The sequence below is a fragment of the Nanorana parkeri genome, unplaced genomic scaffold (assembly GCF_000935625.1).
Source record: "Nanorana parkeri isolate BGI_ZX_2015 unplaced genomic scaffold, ASM93562v1 scaffold773, whole genome shotgun sequence".
Classification (NCBI taxonomy): domain Eukaryota; kingdom Metazoa; phylum Chordata; class Amphibia; order Anura; family Dicroglossidae; genus Nanorana; species Nanorana parkeri.
The window spans coordinates 170321-189465 of record NW_017307041.1 but is presented as its reverse complement, the minus strand read 5'-3'; the positions used below and the strand labels follow the sequence as shown (position 1 = coordinate 189465).

Sequence of the window (19145 nt, the reverse complement as noted above, 5' to 3'; positions counted from 1 at the left end):
GGCATGTTTACCTCCTGGGAAATCTAGCTTTTCTGCACAATGATTGTATGTTAAGGAAAACTACCAGCCTATTGGAGATAAATAAAAAGTAACTAGGTTTCAGTTAACATATTTCAGCTTTAACACATTTCCTTGTACTCTGTATTATTAGCCTTTTGAGTGCCTGTCAAAATGTTTTTCACATGTTGAAAAACTGGGTCACGAATGTAGAAATTAGGTCAATTCCACCTGATGTTCACCTATTGAAGTTATAAAACAGAGACAAAATAGACTTTATTAGTATCTATGCAGAAGTTCTAATACTTTTAGCTATGGATATTTGACACAGTATATTCATTTGCTATGCAGCTGCAACACATTTATCCCATTATCAACTACTGTAGGCCCCATACGACCAGAAGATACTACTTTCATTGGGAATGCTAAAAGGAAGTCCGCTATATGCAAGGAAGTATTTTCACATTGGATTAACATTTTATCTTAATACATTCAGTTCTGATAAGCTTCAGAAGCTACTTTTTCATTTGGTAAATTTTTTTGGGAATGTGACAATTGCTATTTGTATAATTCAGTGTTCCATAAAGAGTGATATATGCAGGTACAGCCCAAAGAGATAATACAGTATATGGTGCATGTATAGCCAAAACTAGTTTTTTTTGGGGGGGATAGAGTAGGGAGACTTACACTCTCTAATTGTCACCATGACCATTGTTAGCAGGACAGAAAGTGATGGAAAATGAAGAGTTGTCACTAAAACAAAAAGTGTATCTTACAATGGTGACACCTGTTTTGGCGACAGCCGTTTACAGCAGTAAAATTTAGTAAGAAACAAATTTGTTTTTGAAACCTTGATTTTCTAAGGGTGCATTCACACCAAAATCGGAAGGAAATCACAAGTCTATGGAGGGTCCGTTGACTTGCAATTAGGGATGCAACTAAGTTTTGGCCAAAAATGGTACTTTGGGCAAAATGCAGAAAGTACCATAACGGCCAAAAATTCAGTGCATCCTGACTGCTTCTCTCCTCCCCACTGGGCATCGGTCTGTGTCCCTTCTGATGCCCACTGCTCTTGCCCACCTGTGTCGACAGAAGCAGTGGGTATCTGAGGGGACACAGACCGGCGCCCAGCAGGGAGAAGAGAAGATTTGAGAAGGCCGAGCGGGAGGAGACAACTCAAAATTCGGGGTAGAGACAGCTGTAGCTGGAGGCTAAGCTCTCCTCCAGCACCACCCCATTTGGCTCCTGTGAGAGGCGGAGAGTCAGGATGGAGAGTCGGGAGCAGTGAGCTGTCAGCTTTCAGGAGGCTGAGCTCTCCTCCCGCACCACCCCGCTCGGCCTCCTGTGACAGGCAAGTTAGGATGGAGAGTGACTTACAAGTAGTCAGCGATCAGCTAATCTCTGAGTGTTTGTGAATAACTGAGGACACAGTAGGCTTACTTTGTCCCCAGTTATGAATGAACAGGAAGTGCTCTACATCACTTCCTGCTCATTCATGATTGTACACATAGTAACTCATACTGTGTCCACAGTTTATGAATGGACAGGAGCGCTCAGTATAGAGGCTTCCTGTTCATTCATAACAGGGGCTCCAGAAAAAGAGATTATGGACTCTGGGTCCTCAATCTCTTTTCTATTTTAAAAGGGAAATATCAGGGATCTGTTTAGACCCCTGATATTTCACCGAAGCCCCCGACAGTAAAGTAAAAAATTGATTAATAAAATAAAGTAATTAAAATGTTTTATTTTTTTAAAATGATGGGAAAAAAAAGCCTCAGTTTCGGTTTTGGTCTGACAAATTTATTAGTTTCAGTCTAAAAATTCAATTTCGGTGCATCTCTACCTGCAATTGTACCTTCCGATTTTCTTCTGATCGATTGCGTTGCAATCTGTTTTTCAACAGACGCTTATGGAAGGGCACTCAAAAATGAATGGGTGTGAATGGGGTTATGGTGAATGTTGCGTTCCGTTGTGCTGGAAAAAAGTAGGAATTTATAAAAACTGGAGCAGACAGAATGTGGAGCAGTTGGTCATGGCAACCAATCAACATCCACCTTTTCATTTTCAAACCTTATTTGAACAAACTAAAGAGAGAAGCTGATTGGTTGCCATAGGCAACTGCTCCAGTTTCTTCTGCTCCAGTTTTGATCAATTCCCCTGGCAGTATTTAAATTCTGATAAGAGTGAAGCATTTCAGAGTTGTCAGATTCTGAACATTTTGGGAATAGGTGTGTGCTACAGTTCCAAGCGGATGGAGCCGCTCAAGATCAGAAAGTAAGGGGTCACTGGCACTCTAGTATAGTATGCCTTCATTGACACATGGTCAGTATCACATAACACAACATTTCAGGGCCACGCAGGGTCCCCTTCATCAGGCAAAACAATGATGACTGTTTTGCTTGATAAAGGGGATCCCGCGTGGGCCAGAAATGTCTTATGTGATACTGAGCATGCATGAATAAAGGCTTATTGATTCGCATACTGGAGTACCAGTGACCCCTTACCTTCAGGAATGAATAGAACCCTTGTACATTTTGTTTTGACACTTATCTAGGGCTCCGTTAAAGCTATGTTTCCTAACTTCCTCCTAAAGGTTTTTTTTTTAGTAGGGGAAGGCTAGAACATCATTCAGATTTTTATTTCTCTCTTATGTCCCCATTGCAGATTTTTCCCTTTTCTTCCTATACCATAAAACTCTCACTAGGACAAACGACAAGGCAAAACAAAACTCCAGATATCAGTATAAACCAGGCATGGGTTGGGGGTTGTAGGTAGATCCCCCTTCATTGTTACGGAAATAGGGGCAATTTAAAAAAAAAATTAATTTACTTTGCTGAAAGAATTATTGTCATTGTTTTTTTCTACTATGTGGTCATAGCTTCTCCTAGCATAGGAGAGTCTAAATGAATCTGAGGTATAAGAGAGCATACATTGATCTTGGCTATTAGATCTAAATATAGGCCATATCGTAAAGCCATCCAGTATCTTCCTTTTCTTGGAGCTCTGCCTGGAAATATAACGTGACGATAATGAGCTTGGATATAACAGATTTAAATAAAAGCACTGAAAGGGCAAATTTAAAGTGTAACTCCATTTTTGATGAGAAAAAAAAACTTCTGGGTGATCCGTGTACAGGAATTTTACCATCATTGTTGAACATTTCTACCTCTTTCTGTTCTGAAGGAAAATCTGTTGATGCAGCATGTACTTTCCAAACTGATTCCTGCATAGGGGGTCTGGGTTCATTTTTTATTATCTGGTGGATTTTCAGTGTTCTAATGAGGAAAGTTGCCATGTCTGCATCCCTTTAGTAGTAATTCACCCGTAAGGAGTATCTCATCAAAAAATGTAAATTCCAGTTGCAGGGAAAAATCTGTGAACCAATCACACAAGCAGGAAATTACTTTTCTTGTGGGCATTCTGTATACCAGCAGTGTATAGAATCCGCTTCAGACTAAATTTAAAGGTTATTTTTATTAAAATACAAAATGGCTTCTGTGGCAATTTTTATGCTACGTTATTTTTTTTAAATGAAAGTGGAGTTTTCTTTTTAAGATTTTTTTTTTTTGATCCTGTTCAAAGAAGGTTATCAATTTCTAATTTCAGTCATAAAAGTGTTATTGGCTATGACACTTCTTTTTGGCTAGAGCTCAGCTTTAACAATGTGCTCATTTTGTCCTCATGTTGACATAGAACTGTTTTTCTTATCTCTCTTTAAAGGCAATCTTCATGATCCCATCAAACCCTCCACCGACGCTACGGAAACCAGAACTTTGGTCGAAGAATTTCATAGATTTTATTAACCAGTGTTTAGTTAAGAACCCTGAACAAAGAGCCAGTGCGACTGAACTTCTACAGGTAAAAATCTTTGTGGTGTCATTATAGGAGTCTGGGTTAGTTAGACAGCTTTTTAGTTCCATCTTTCATATCACAAGTATCAACTAATGGAAGTGGGGTGGAAATGTTTACAGAGAAGATCTTTTAGCAGTGTAGCCAGTTCAGATGCTCACTGGATCCCATCACTCATTTTAAGGGGCTGATTCAGATCAGATGTGTAGCCATGAGTTTTACTGCATGTTCCAGCAAAAGCAAAATGCTTGCACTGAAAGAGAATTCTCAAATCAGCAAAGGTCCTACGCGCTGTGTTCTATGCTTGTTAATGTAGATTTAGCCATTCACATGGAGTCTTGTAGTTTTTGAGGTAACCAAACTGTTTAGTTGCTCTTTAACTGGAAGAAAAAAAGTGCTAAAGTGGGCAACCATGAAAAATATTTAGTGCAACTATTCCATTTACTGCAGGCATTAATGCTGACATTATTGTGTATTTTTTTATTTTCCCATAATCCCCTTCATACCAGAAAGTAGTTTGATAGTGTGAATGCCAGAATTGGGAGCCAGACAGGTTCTGTTGCATTATACAATGGAGTGGCATGTTTCAGGGAAGTGAAGGGAGAGAGTTACATGAGGGTGAGTGTACAAAAGGACCCTGGCAGCTTGATGCTAAACATTCCTAGTCCAGGTAGCAGGCTGGATGTGGGGGGAAAAAACAAGAAGCTGCAGAACTAGTATATAGTGAAAAAATACCTGTTGACTTTGCCAGAAATCTTGTGAGCTGGAAACGTCTGTGCTCTTTGTCTGTGAGGAGGGGTATGGAGATGAGGAGGGGTCATGAAAATTAGGATGGCTGGGAGTTAAGGTGAGAATATGGAGGTGAGGAGGAGTTGTGGAGATGAAGCAGGTTAGTGGAGATGAGGAGGGGTTATGGAGATGAGGAGGAGGTTATGGAGATGAGGAGGAGGTTATGGAGATGAGGAGGAGGTTATGGAGGTGAGGAGGGGTTTGAAGATGAGGGAGTGCGGGGAGGAGATGGGGAGAGGGCTAATTCCACATGCTTCAGATTTCAAAACCAAAAATACAGTGTGTTGTCAAGTCAAAGAGGAAGGTAGGATTCCTTGCTATATTTCTGGTACATCAGCAGTTATTTTTCTGTACTTGCAGTGTGTTTTTAAAGGGATAAAACATGGGCAAAAGCACGTGTATTGTATTGACATACCTTTAAGAATATCTTACCCTCCCTGTTATATTAAAAAAAATGTTTAATTTAAAGCAAGACTTTTATTTCCCACATGTATAACATCTACAGCACTTTGAATTATGAGAGACAGTGGGAAGCTATGTTTTCAATTAATTACATGTACACTTCAGGAAGAGATGTTTTAGTCTTCAGAGCCTCCTCAGGGTGAGGATTTCCCTCCATAACCAGGAGGAATCCTCCGTTTTTTTTTCTTCTGACAAGATAAACCGTTCTCTGCAGTCTGGAAGAAGACGTGACTTCGGGAAATCTAGGCCATGACAAGTTGGGAATAGTGTGTACTGTTAATATTTCACTAAATTATTTATAGACACTTGACCTGTCTTCTGCCAAATACAACACATATTAAATGCAAAATAAATAGAAGTGTAATGTGTGGCCAGGCTAACATTATCCATTAATATTTGAAGAATTGTTAACTCGTATAATATATTAGGAAACTTGGTGCTTGACTGAAAAGAAAGTTTGTTGGAAAACAAAATGCAAGTTTGAGAAAATAAAATGAGAGGATCCTGTGGTGTAGAGTTTCCCATGTGGCCCTCAAAGTTGCCCACTACTTGAGGTTGCTTTATGTGTCAACTGGTCTCCCTTTCTTCTACACCTCTTCTTTTTTTTTTTAACACTACTGCAAGTGGAAGTGTGAGAAAATAATTATTGATAATATAAAAATATGAATCTTAACTAACAATCAAGCTCATTGGTAGTCAACGACAAAAGACACACCAACTGTGTATATGAAAATGTATACTGTACTCAGAGACACTAATGCTGACACAACTGTTAAATGGCACAACTACATTAAATACACTTCCCAAATGATCAGCAGGACAGTCAAGTCCAAATCTTATGCAAGCGATACAGTAGTACAATACCTACTGGTAGCCAAGCATGCTTCAAGGTGAACCCATCCAGACCTTCATGTTCAAGACTCTCTTCCCTCTGGGTCTCTCTCCTTATTGTAGTAATATGTCCTGGAAAACTTGAATCTGTTCTCTATGAAAATAATGTTTGTCCCTCTAAAAACACAAATCCTTTGTTGAATCTTGTTTCCATGGAATGGAAATAGAGATTTTAAAATCACTTACCTGTTACAAAATCTATATAGCAGGTGTGACTGTGGGAACTTATTTCAATCTTTGTACCTTCTCATTAATCCCATTTTCTTTTCAGTCTGGCATATTTCAGTACATTGTATGTTAGGGTTATAGAGTTCAAAAAGTCTAATGACTATTGATGTTCCTGTAACTTAGCACCCATTTGTGAAAACAACCAAAGGAGCGGCCATCCTGCGGCATTTAATAAATGAAGCAATGGAGGCAAAGATCAAACAGATTGAACTGCATCAGCGTGAAGTGGAACAGGAAGAGGAAGAGAATGCGGTTGGTATTTTGTACAAATCTAACATTTTAATTCAATTCGGGGATGCAAAAGAGTTGCTGCCTATATTTCAAATTCTTTAGATTTTCGAACAAAAATCAGAACATTCGATAATGCCATCAGACACTTGAAGAATGTATTTTAAAATGTTTATTTTGTTTTAATTAGGGATGTGCCGATATCGTCCAAATGCTTCCAATGCCTATCCCGATACAGGAACTTCTGGTATCAGGAAGCCAGTCAGCATGTCACCAGGGAGCATGGATCTGGCTCCCCCCCCCCAGCTTCCCGATTGGCCAGGAAGACTGCTCCATGCTCCCTCGTTACTTGGTGACAAGGGAGTATGGAGCCAGTTTCCCGGCCAATCAGGAAGCCAGGTGGCGTGTAATGACTCGCCACCCAGCTTCCTGATTGGTCGGGAAGCTGGCGGATCAGGAAGCCAGGCGGCGAGTCATTACCTGCCCTCCGGCTTCCTGACTGGCCAGAAAGCCAGCTTCATGCTTCCTCATCATCTGGTGACGAGGGAGCTTGGAGACGTCTTCCCAGCTAATCAGGAAGCCGGGCGGCGAGCCGTTGCACGCTGCCCGGCTTCCTAATTGGACTTCTGGTATTGGAATACGGTATTGGCAAATACAAAAAAAATATATCGGTACTCGATACCGAACAACCAGTATCGGTGCATCCCTAGTTTTCACATTCGATTTTGGAAATTAATTAAGTTTCTTGAATGAAAACCACATTCACGGTTAGAATTTCTTTCATTCGATAAAAAAGAAAAAAGTTCCATCCTGCTCCTACAATTTGTTTAGTCACTGCGCCTGAAATTGATCATCATTTTGACCCCCATTAGCTATAAGGAAATGAAATAAATGTTCCAAAAATGTGTTTTTTTCAAACTACATTCTCCATGTTCTAACACCATAAGTGCAAATGATGCAGCAGTCATTTGTTTCATGTAAATTAGTGGTAATGAATCCTTCCAAACATTAGAAGTATACCCAATCATTCTCTTATTCCATAGGTATAAAAAATGACCAAACATTTCACTGCATGCATATCAAAAGAAAATCTAAGCAGCTCATGGTTGCCAGCATGTTTAGGGGTTATAGGCAGATCTCCTGCTGTTGTTGGTAACGGCACTATGGCCATCTTTCAAGACATCACTTGAAGAAATGCTGGATTTACAGGGACTGAGGCAGTTTTTATATGAATCTTTATAAACCAACATTGAGACTACTGTCCCTTTGTTGGGCATGAAAGCTATGGACTAGCCATATACAGGAATGGTTGCTCATTGGCTGCAGTCACTGTTTGGCCAAGAGTTTTTAGACCACCTCCGTTGACAAAAGTTGACTGAATAATCAACTTTTGTCAAATGGGGGTTCCGAGGTGGAAATTCAAGCAGTGTATGGCCAGCTTTACCTGACCAACTTATCACTACCAACTGTACGACCTCCAGTATACAGGTTCTAAAGATGCAGCAAAACAAAAGTACAAACTTATATGGTGGTATCCTTGGTGAAAGTATTTTTTATTTATTGAAAACATTTTTGAATATGTTTTAAAAACACCGTAATTTACTATAGTTTCAAACTCCCATTTATATATTACCTTTAAAAGACCATTAAAAATGTAATACATGCAATGATAGTATGTTTTTATATGAATTCTGGGGGGGGGGGTTCGGTCTTAAATTCCTGATCATGTGACCACTGTGATTGGCTGTCACATCAGTCACATGATCTAGAACCTGTCCCACTGGTTCCTGAATGTCTACAGGGACCAAGAGCTGTCTGTGGCATCTTGGTGAATGTGTTGGAAACGCACTCTCAGCACAAAACAGCAGAGCCCCATTGATACATACAGTATATATACCATGTTGTCACTGATACCCACAGGTCTATATGAATAGACCTGTGGTTAATATGAATAGACCTCTCAGACTAACATTTTGGAACCAGTCAGCATAATTCTCGATCTTATGATCACCATGACAGCCAATCATAGTGATTGCTTGAAGTTTGTTTACAAACACACCTCTTGTCTGCAAAAAGCACAATGCCCCATCGCTTTCTTTCTCCCTCACTTTCTGCCCACACTATGGCTAATTTACTAAAGGGGTTGACAATCTTTACACAATAAACTGTGAATATCTACACATCAATTATGTGAAAGGCAAATCCCAGTTTACTTCTTTTATCTGCCCATGATTGGATAATTGAAGTGAATCTTCACACAATTTATTGTGTAAACATTCTCAACTACTTTAGTAAATCAGCTTCAGTTTGTACAGAAAGAGATATATTGTTAGTAATCATTACACTGTCTAAAAAAATTAAAAAGTTACAATTTGGATTAAAACAGTTTTGCCAGTTTATGATAAAATACATAATCCAGATAGTTATGCGCGGTACATATTCTTATAAAAAAGTGGTGGATTCAGGTTCCCTGTTTATAGTGTTCGCAGCTGTTTGGATATTGGCTTGAGGTAGCTCACACTAATATTCTTTTAGAATACACTAGAATATTTCATTCTAGTGGAGGGTATTTATGATAACAGTACCAAAAAAATATATGTTCTTAAATAACAATGAAACTTTTTTGTATGTAACCAAATCAGTCATAGAGTTACTATCTAGTTGACTGAGATCATTTTGGTCTGGGCATCAAGGCTTTATTGACTCTGGCTTTGTTTTTGTTTTTTCCTACCCCTGCCAATGTAACTTTTGGCTGGTTTGCTTGTAGATGTGGAGAAAGATATAAATAAAGGCATATGACATTAAAAGGAGTCAATACACCACCGTATGCTATTATTACATGTATTAATCAAATACAGGTATCAGAATACACTTTTTTTGTGATTGTAGTCCTTTTACACAGCACCTGACTGTATTTCTGTTTTAGGATGACGATGATGAGCCAGATTCAGGGACAATGGTTCAGCCACGAGGCAAAGACATGGGCACAATGCGGGAGTTTAGTACAATGAGCGAAGAAGCTGCTAACACAATGGTGGAAAATGAACATCTGACAACCCAGCTTGGCACCATGTTAATAAACAATGACGAGGAGGAGGAGGAAGAATCTGGCACTATGAAACGTAAGATCACTATTTACAATATTTCAAAGTGTGTTTTTATGTGTATACAAATATAAACAAAAACATAGTATTGCAGTGTGCAATGATACCTTTCTTATTGGACTAACAAAATATATAAAAGACAAGCTTTCGAGAGTGAACCTCTCTTCAGGTCAGAAGCAATACTGATCAACATGACAGTATGTCAGTTAAGACAGGAGAAAGCTGTTAGAAGGAGGGGGGGTGAGTGGGGTGTAATAAATGTTGGACCTGCGAGTAAAGCATGTATCCTGATAATCAAAAGACATAACAAACATAGGATGACAAATAAACCCTAAACAGATCAGATATATTCAACATACATGCATATTGTGATGTTCCGTAGATTCATAAAAAGTTCTGGTAGTGTGTCAGAAAACCAGAATCCACATTAAGTCCCTCCTTTATGGCTTTGAAATGTAGAATAATTTTCATCTCAAATGTTTTATTTTCATGGGAGTTTTTTAAAATTCCCTTTCAGTACTTTAATTTTGAGGTTGTGGATGGAGTGATCCTTCTGGGAGAAGTGATGGCCTACAGTATTATAGATATACTGTAGCAAGATCATGGTCAGAATTGCAAAAGTTATCAAAACAAAATTAGTGCAATCCCAGAGACCACATAACTACTGTACTGACAGTACCAGTTACCTCTGCTGATACACAATCAGTGCCATACTGACACAACCAGAAACGTCTGCAGAGCATATCATACCTAGATACATTAATGCAGAGACACAATCAGTACTGAACTGACTGCACTGTCGCAGCCAGAATCTGTCTCCACAAAGATGCATTTCGGCCTTGACTCTTACCTTTGTTACTTACATTGCTCCTCCTATCAGGTCTCTTGCTCCTTTTGGACCTTAATTTGGTTCTTCTTTTACCTACCTTTTAAGCTGAATTGGCATATTTTAAGTTGGCCTTCTTTATTGCTATTTCCATTGGCTGCAAAGGTCTCGGAACTGGCTCCCTCATCTTACATGGAGCATTTTCTTATCATCCAAAGTAGGGATGCACCAATACCGACACCAGTATCGGTATCTGGGCCAATACGGGGCATTTTCATGAGTACTTGTACTCGTGCAAATGCTCCGATTCTAAAGGCTGATATTGGCCCTTTAAACAAGTTCAGCTACCTGAGGTCCCGCACTTGCTGGGGACTTCGCAGCAGCTGTCCTTGGCAGTGCCAGTCCGGCCGTACATCTCCTCTTTCTTGAGACTGGCACAGCCAAGGACAACCCAACACCTGCAGTACAGTGCTGGAGAGCCTGATGCCCGTCACCCGCCAGTACAGCCATGAAGAGCTGGTACAGCCCTGGAGAGCCCCACATGTCCTGGTGAGAACCCACAAAGTCCTGGTGAACGCCCGCAGACACAGGGTTGGTGCATGCTTGCTTTAGACTGTCCTGCACTTGGCAGTCTGATTTAGTTTTTGAGGGTTACCAAAGCATGTCTGCCAACTTTTTGTGCTGAGATCCTTGCCTGCCTCACATTTTTGGCAGACTTTTTTTTTATGCTCTACACGTTGAAGATAATCAAAAAGCAGTCTGCAAAAAAGTCCTGTGTTCTCCAATGAATGTTGTAATTACATTTGATTTTTGTACCCTTTTCATCAATAGTTTCTCTAGGACACAGCTCCCACCTCTCTGGTGCATTCTCTGTGTTATTTAGGTTGTTTATCCTTTTTTTTTTTTTACTGCTTGGCCACTAATGAACTTGTGTGCAGGGGTATAGCCGCTTTATGGGGCTATGCCTCCTTTGATTTACGTAGTGTCCAAACAACTTGGCAGCGGCAGTTATACTCACACATTGAAGAATAAGGTCCTTTGTCCTCCAAAGAACTTCTGGAGAAAACGATATTACAGTGAGAAAAGAATACCCTAATTTTCCAAAGTTGCAATGACAGTGATAAGAACATTTTCAAAGAATATCAGTTCCTTGTTATAGGGATGTCCTGATACTACTTTTTTAAGACCAAGTACTTTCCCTCAGGTAGTTGCCGATACCAATTACCAATACTTTTCTTGAAAGGAAATGTGAAATTTTTTCTAAAACAACTCAGACTGATAATTTTAGGGCAGTTTCTCACCAGGGCTAAATACAAATGTCACCAGAACTGAATACATGTCCCCTCAGCAGAACACACCCGTCCCCAAGGCAGAATAGTATTCTGCTTTGAGCACGTGTATTCTTCTTTGGTGACATGTATTCTGAGAGTTATTGTCCCCAAAGCAGAATTCACCTCCAGGCTGCATGTCGATCTCACCAGGGCGAAATGTGGACATCTGCAGGGGCTCTGCAGAAACTCCACATCACCAGCGAGGCTCGGACCCAGCCTCCTCCACATCTGGACTGACGGTGCTGGCACCCAGCCTCCTCCACGTCCGGACCAGCAATGCTGGGACCGGCCTCTTCCATGCCCGGGCCGGCAATGCTGGGACCCGGCCTCCTCCACGTCCGGACCATCAATGCTGGGACCCAGCCTCCTCCATGCCCGGAGCGGCAATGCTGGGACCCGGCCTCCTCCACATCCAGACCGGCGATGCTGGGACCCAGGCCTCCTCTACATCTGGACCGGCGATGCTGGGACCCGGTCTTCTCCATGTCCCGACCGACGATGTTTGGCCCCGGCCTCTTCCACCAGCAGACAGTCTCTCGGCCATCTGGCCTACCATCTCCGTTGCTAGGCCCCGACCTTCATCCTTTTCCACTGCCTCCCGGGCCAGTCCTCTTCTCTCAGTGGGTGGCAGGACCCCTCAGCTTTTGGGCACTGGGGCGGCCGCTCCGGCTGCACATCCGATAGTTCCGCCCCTGGGGCTGTCCATGGCTGTGCCTGGAGTGGGGAGGAGGAGATAAAGAACAGCTACTTGCAGGTCCCCAGCAGGCTGCTGAGATCCCCGCAAGTGCGCGAACTCAGCAACCCCTGTGGTTTAAAAATTGAAAGGGCCGGTATCGGCCTTAAGAATCGGGCATTTTCACGAGCACAAGTACTCATGAAAATGCCTGGTATCGGCCTTGATTCCGATACTAGTATCGGGACATCCCTACCTTGTGTGTTTTTCTTTGTTTTTTTTTACTAACACCAGTTTTTGGTGTAGACCTAAACATTCATCAAAAATGAAACAACATTGCTCTCTTTAGTGTAAGGACTTCCTTAAAAGTATTTTTATACACCTTACCAGAATTATACCACTTGAAAAGCACAGCTCTTATATAAGTTGGCATTTCAGTTCAGATGGTGCACAGAAATGTTGGCAGTTTTCCCACTGCAAAAATGCTAATTGACATTTGTGAAAACATGCATGCAATAAGCACCTATGCCATCCAAAGCAGTCAATGGCTCATCATGCTTTGTTGGTACTTAGGGAGAGAGAATACAACAGTGGTTATTTTTTATTTATTATTTGTTTCTTTTCTTAATTTAAAAAAAAGTACAGAGACTACAGTTTTTTTCCCTGCGTTTTATGTAATGTGGCGAGTAATGCAATTCTATAGCTAGCGGTTGCTTGTAATATTATCAGTAATCCACAATCAGCCAGCAAATTATTAGTATTAAAATGACCGGTTACTGAGATAAGGCATTGCAGAGCTGGATCAAATGTATCTTCTTCCTGCATGGCCTCCAGATCTCCACAGGAAGTCCTGATGGCATAAAGGCCAACCTAAAGTCCAGGAGAGGACTCAGTCAGATCCTGGGTTGAACACTGGATGCCATTTGGCAGTGACGGCTGGAAACAAAACTGAGGGGCGTCTTAAAGGAGAGCAGTTCCTACAATGTCTTTTAACCTCCTGGGCGGTATTCCCGAGTGTAGCTCGGGGTTACTTCTCCATACCCTGAGCTACACTCGGGAATATCGCATAGTATTAACTTACCTTGTCCCTTGAGCCGCGTGGTGTCCTCCGGCCGACGCCGGCATCTGTCTTCCGGGTTCCATCCCTTGCGAGCATATGCGTTGCACGCAGGCGTAACCGTCGGGAGATTGAAAAAAATCGACCCGAAAAAGAAACGAAACAGAAAAGAATCATACCGCCAGGGATGCTATGGGTTTTGTGTGGTGAAGCCATTTGAGTTTTATCAAATCGCTTGTAGTCATATTTACCAAGCTTTTTGCATCTAGGAGAGACTTAAGCTTCTTAGATGACGTTCTTTCCTGCTCCAGTGTGCGTAAGCAACAACCAGCACTTTCACAGCCTGAAAGACGCAGAGGATGAAAACACCAGCAGCTATGGGGATTTTGCTAACAAGGCAACCAAGTGCACAAAATGATTACAGGGATTTGGTCCTGCCAGTAGTGCATGTTTAGAATACTTCCTGGTAGAAATATATATGTGTTGATTAATAACAACTTTAAAAAGCTAGCAAATCTCTTTTTTATTGGGTGAGGAGTTCTGGTAAGAATAATGTATATGCTCTGTTTTTGCTAGCCCCCTTATGTGTACATCTTGTGTAGGTGTAAATGGGTGCATGTGAGTAAATGGATGTTCTTTATATAGGACTAGGAGACCAGATAATGACATGATTTTTGTTGGCTACAATTGCATTGCCTGCTATAGGTCTGTTGGAGGTCTAGTTGCTACGCCTACATGACTCCTGCAATTACTACTTTGCCTTTTTGTTTTTGGAGTTCCGTCTCCCTGTCTACCTTTTGTCTATTACTCTGACTGACTAACATGTTATGTGTTTGTATCCCTGTCTGATACCATGTTGTCTGCTTTCTGACACAGCTTAAAGTGGACCTTGTATCGTTAAGCAAACAAACGAGTACCAATGTAATTGTTAGAATGTGGTACAAGCGTATAACCACCTTTCACCCTGTTATATTCTGGAGAATCTGTACGACTTAGCTTTTGCAATTAAAATAGAAATAAGGTGGGGACCAAAAAACCCATTTGCACAAGCGTATTAGCACATTATGGCCAACTTAACTTGTTGATAATCCCCTCCAGCACAACACTGTCTGCTCTCCCCTCCATCACCAGTGCTTCCATCTTCACCCGGTCTTCTCCCAGTTTTGGCGTCTTTGGCCTCTTAATTAGCCAAGAGCAACATTTTAAAGTTGATCCACTTTGTAACTGTTCTCCATCATTCAACCTACTATGCACTTATTAAGTACTCAATATTCAAATATTCAAGAGAGAGTCAGAACAATTACATTAATCCATCAAGGTTTTCCATTCATTACGTCACACCTGACCAAGCAAGGACTTGGCTCAAACCTCTACCGATTTATACCACTCATGTAGCCTATACAATCCCACTACTCTCAAACATGGACAATGGGGAACAAAAATTGCTTTGTCACGTTATGCCCATCCCTAAGCTGAAATGTATTAACCAACAAAGCTCTGACTATCACTGCTAGTTGCTTTTATATGAAAATAACGCCACTCCTGAAGTCTTCCCCAGTACTTTTTTTTTTTTCACTATAAATACAATTGTATAAACCAGACATTTAATTTTGTTATGTACTGTATTTTTACTTGTCTGACATATTTTCATGAATAAATCTCAGGAACACTTTATGTAGGTTGTCCCCCTACAGTAGCTTTCTCGTGCTCTTGTCTTTGACATCCATTTTGTCCTTTTTTGCTGTTTTTTGGTTCTTTTTTTCTCTTCTGCCTGTGCGTTTAACACCGATCTCCTTGCAGACTGACACTAGGTAATGGTATCTCACAGCAATCTTTAATTTGTTCTTCGCAAGTTCACCAATACATCCACGTGAAAGACTATCCTCCCAGAGGAAGAAAGGCTTTTTACTGCTGTCAGAACGTTCTCAGCCCTGTCAAGGTCACAGGCTCCTAATCATTTCTAGACCACAGTGCACAGAAAGAATTTACATTGGTCTTGTCGAACAATTTCACAGCTCAAATAAAATAATGCAGATGCTAAAATGTTGTAGTAAACAATGTAATCTAAGAGACCAAATCACAAAGAAGAAAGAATGAAATAAAATCCATCTGACCGCAAAAATAAATATTGATTGGGGCCAAGAGTGTATTTGATGTTATGAATGTAAGGTGGAAAAGTTATGCAAGTTGGCTTGTATTGCTTTTGCCTTTTCTGCTGACAAGTACATTATTCTGACACTTGACTTTGCAGCCCGGGTACTGTACAGGGTTTATGTTGATGGGAAAAGGTAGCTTGCTTTTGTTTTGCATTTAAATTTCAGTTTAAAACACATCTTGGATCATTCAGAGTTCATTGACCGGTTCATTTGGTTTGCAGTTCACTTCTTTCTGACCTTAATTTTACTGCTTTTAGCTCAGGAATTAAACCTTAAAAATGCATTCAAGCACCATAACTAATGACAAAAATGTATCTTATTTGTGTTTCACTCGGCTGTAGATCCTCAAATCATCTCTGAATTAATGCTAACACTCCTTCCTTCTGGAGGGGGGCTTCTTTTGTTCCCCATTGTCCCTGTGTGTGTTGTAAAGTAGTCACCGCTCTAAGCTCACTCTTGTGATGAACTACAATGTCACTCTCGTGATGAACTACAAAATGTGAGGTGTATGACGTATTAAAATGTGCTATACAGCTGAACCCAATCTGTTGTATATTAAAGGATAGGATAGCTGAGGCTCCTATTTGGTGTAGCCGTGACAGGATCGAGAAGTGAGCGAACGCCGGTATGTGTTCGCTCACTTCCCGATCTACTGAGCCGAACTGTGACAGTCTCATTGTCACAGGTCGGCTAGAACTATGAGGTGAGTGAAAATCACTCACCTCATAGTTCTCCTTTTTAAGTGTTTTGTTATGTTGTGCTTTGTTGTATCTGTTCAATAAGTGGAAAAGAAAACATGTTGAGGCTGTTAAAAATACAGAACTGTCTTTCCTATTTCTTTCCCTTTACTTTGTTTTAAAGGTGTGCGAATTTTGCAAAGTGGATGCCACTGCCAGCAGCATTGATAGAGGAATCCTTCTTCTTTTTTTTTTTTCGTTTAGCTCGCGGGTTGAACAAAAAACAATAGAGCAGTGTATGGCCAGTTTAAGTTTGTTCTTCCTGCTTAGTCTAGACATTGGCAGATTGTAATGTTTTGAGTGTTGCTTTAACGATCTACGGATATTTGGAGACCTGCAAGTCCTTTGATTTGTGTATATTTTTCACATGATTACACTAGGGAGTCTTTTTGATGTTGACTTTTGTTTTGTGGTTTTTGAGAATAAAAATTTTTTGAGTGAAAAATACAGAAATGTCCTTTGTACTCTACCTCAAGCAGTCTAATTAGCCATCCAAGTTCTTCCCTTGACTACCTCTCCCCTATGTTGTGGCAAAGAGGAGAGGGAGAAATGATCTGTAATTCAGCAAACGGCAACTAGGTAGGGCTGACTTTAAGGGTTATAAAGTGAAGAAATGCTATTTTATGCAGCTTTTATACCCTAGTCATTAACACTCTAGAATCCACACATATTAGTTTGCACAAATGCATCTTATAGTTTTGAATGAAACTGCATTACAAAGGAATTCCTAGACTGATATGCATATTTATTTTTAATAACATTGGTTCCTTTTACTTCTACAGAGAGCAGTCAACCTGCACAGCCTTCCAAACCATCATTCTTGGAGTATTTTGAGAAGAATGAGATCCAGTTCAATGCGGCAGAAAAGAACAGTGCAGCAGAGTCTCCCAGTTCCTTTGAATGGAAGATACCACTGAATGGGGACTACAGCTTTGTGAGTATTTTTGTGTAATCCTAAATTATAAAGGTCGTGTGTACTGTATATTAGACGATGTTATACAGACCCACCCACCAGTGATCATTAGTACAAACAACACACGTGCACAGTGGTATTATATGATCAGAGCAATAAGTAATTCTCTGCTAACTTACCCCCCTCTATGCTCCTACACCAGTGCCCGCCATATCCTCTTCGTGCAACTATGGTCTTCCCCCAGGCTCTAAAGCCAGCATAGTGTCTCCCATTCCTTCACCTGCTATTGTGCTGGAGCCTGGCTGCTCTGCACCATCAAGTAACTCAGCAAAGCTAGCACAGCAGTTATCACTCCCTGCACACACACAGGCTGCTGGTTAGCACACAATGCATTCTTAAGATGTTGCCAGCCCTTGCCTCAGAATTTTGAAGGCTCCCTTAGTCACTTCATCTGTAAAAAAAGATTTTTAAGGTGATCACAACCCTCCCCCAAGCTCACCAAAACCCTACCCAGGCACTGCATCACCCCATCACAGTGATTTGCTTACTCCCTTGCTCACGCTGTATCCAACGAGTGGCCACCTCAATTTCCCCCTTCCCCAGCATATCTCTCCCCACTTGCTTCACCCCCAATCACACCCCATCTCTCAAGGGACCACCTCCCATACATTTTCTCCCCAGCCACCACAACCCCCACTCAAATTGCATTCCCCTTGCACATACTGCATCCCTCAGCGGCCACTTGACCTCACATCCCTCCCCACTACCTCACCCCTTACTCACAGTGCATACTTCCCTTCCTGACCCACTTCACAGTGCATCCTTCTCTAGCCCCCTCCTTCCCCCTTCCCTGCTTATACTGCTTACCTCCCCAGCAAACTCATCCCTCCTCTGCCACCCACGAATGGGGTGCTAATAGACTTGTTTTAGCATCTAACAGTCAGCTTGGATTGTACGTGATGGGCCAGCTAATCCTGGACAATTTATCCATAATAGATTTCCCTTGCAGTGGAATCATTGATTTCAAATAGTTTGCAATCTTTTTAAATCCCTTCATCGACTAATAAAAATCTGCAGCCTTCTTTCCAAGCCATAGAGTCTTTTTGATCGTGGCATGATGACATTACAGACATCAATAGCAAAGAGAACACCAGATCCTAGATGTCTGAGGTTGAAATAAGACAGGTTTCCAATGATTTTAATCATTGGCACCTAATCTGGAAAACCGGATTCTAATTTCATAGATTTAAAGTGTTGGTAAATGTGGGGTGTACTTACTTTTTCTACATTAAATATCTTGTTAATTTAGATCAGGGTTGCCCATTAGGTTGATCGCAATATCCCAGCTGTTTGCAAAGCTACTATTGGTAGATCACAGTTGCAAGTCGGCTCACTGTCCCGAACTCCCACCCTCCATGCTAGAACAGCCAAATGTGTTGGACATTGCAGTTGGGGAGGGGCATCCCACCACTCCCTGCCTGCAGCATCTGACACATTTGAGCTCCAGGAGCACAGGATAGCATCTTTCTTTTTCAGTCCTCGCAGATTCTCTGGTGAGATTGCCATGTAAATTGTCTATTCAGGATGAAAGAATGAGTCTTTGTTTATCCAGGGATTATAAAATTAGGAACTGAGGTACTCAAATTCAGGATTAATATAATAACCTGCACTTTGAGCTTCTTTGTGCAGTACATTGTGTCTCAGTATTAGGGGATAGGTGTTCGATAGAAACTCATTTAGCATTAGACAGTTTCATCCTAAATGATATTATACCTCCCTCCAATGTATCGTATAACATTGAGCATTAGGTGTAAACTTATGATTACCTATCCTAATGTAAATGCTATTTATTTACACATTCAGAGTGCCTATATCTGATTTGATGAGCTGAATGTCATGTTAGG

General features: G+C 41.0%; 1 protein-coding gene across 3 annotated transcripts in view; it reads left to right on the top strand.

The window, feature by feature from the left end:
• LOC108793685 (serine/threonine-protein kinase 4-like) overlaps positions 1-19145 on the top strand; it is a 68179-nt gene that overhangs the window by 43889 nt on the left and 5145 nt on the right. For 2 of the 3 annotated variants that reach the window (XM_018564694.1, XM_018564695.1), the window contains exons 7-10: positions 3718-3855; positions 6340-6465; positions 9371-9566; positions 17111-17262. In XM_018564694.1, coding sequence (XP_018420196.1) covers positions 3718-3855; positions 6340-6465; positions 9371-9566; positions 17111-17262 — 612 coding nt within the window. Of the gene's footprint in view, positions 1-3717; positions 3856-6339; positions 6469-9370; positions 9567-17110; positions 17263-19145 lie in introns of all 3 variants that reach the window. The other variant, XM_018564693.1, reaches the window with a different exon arrangement.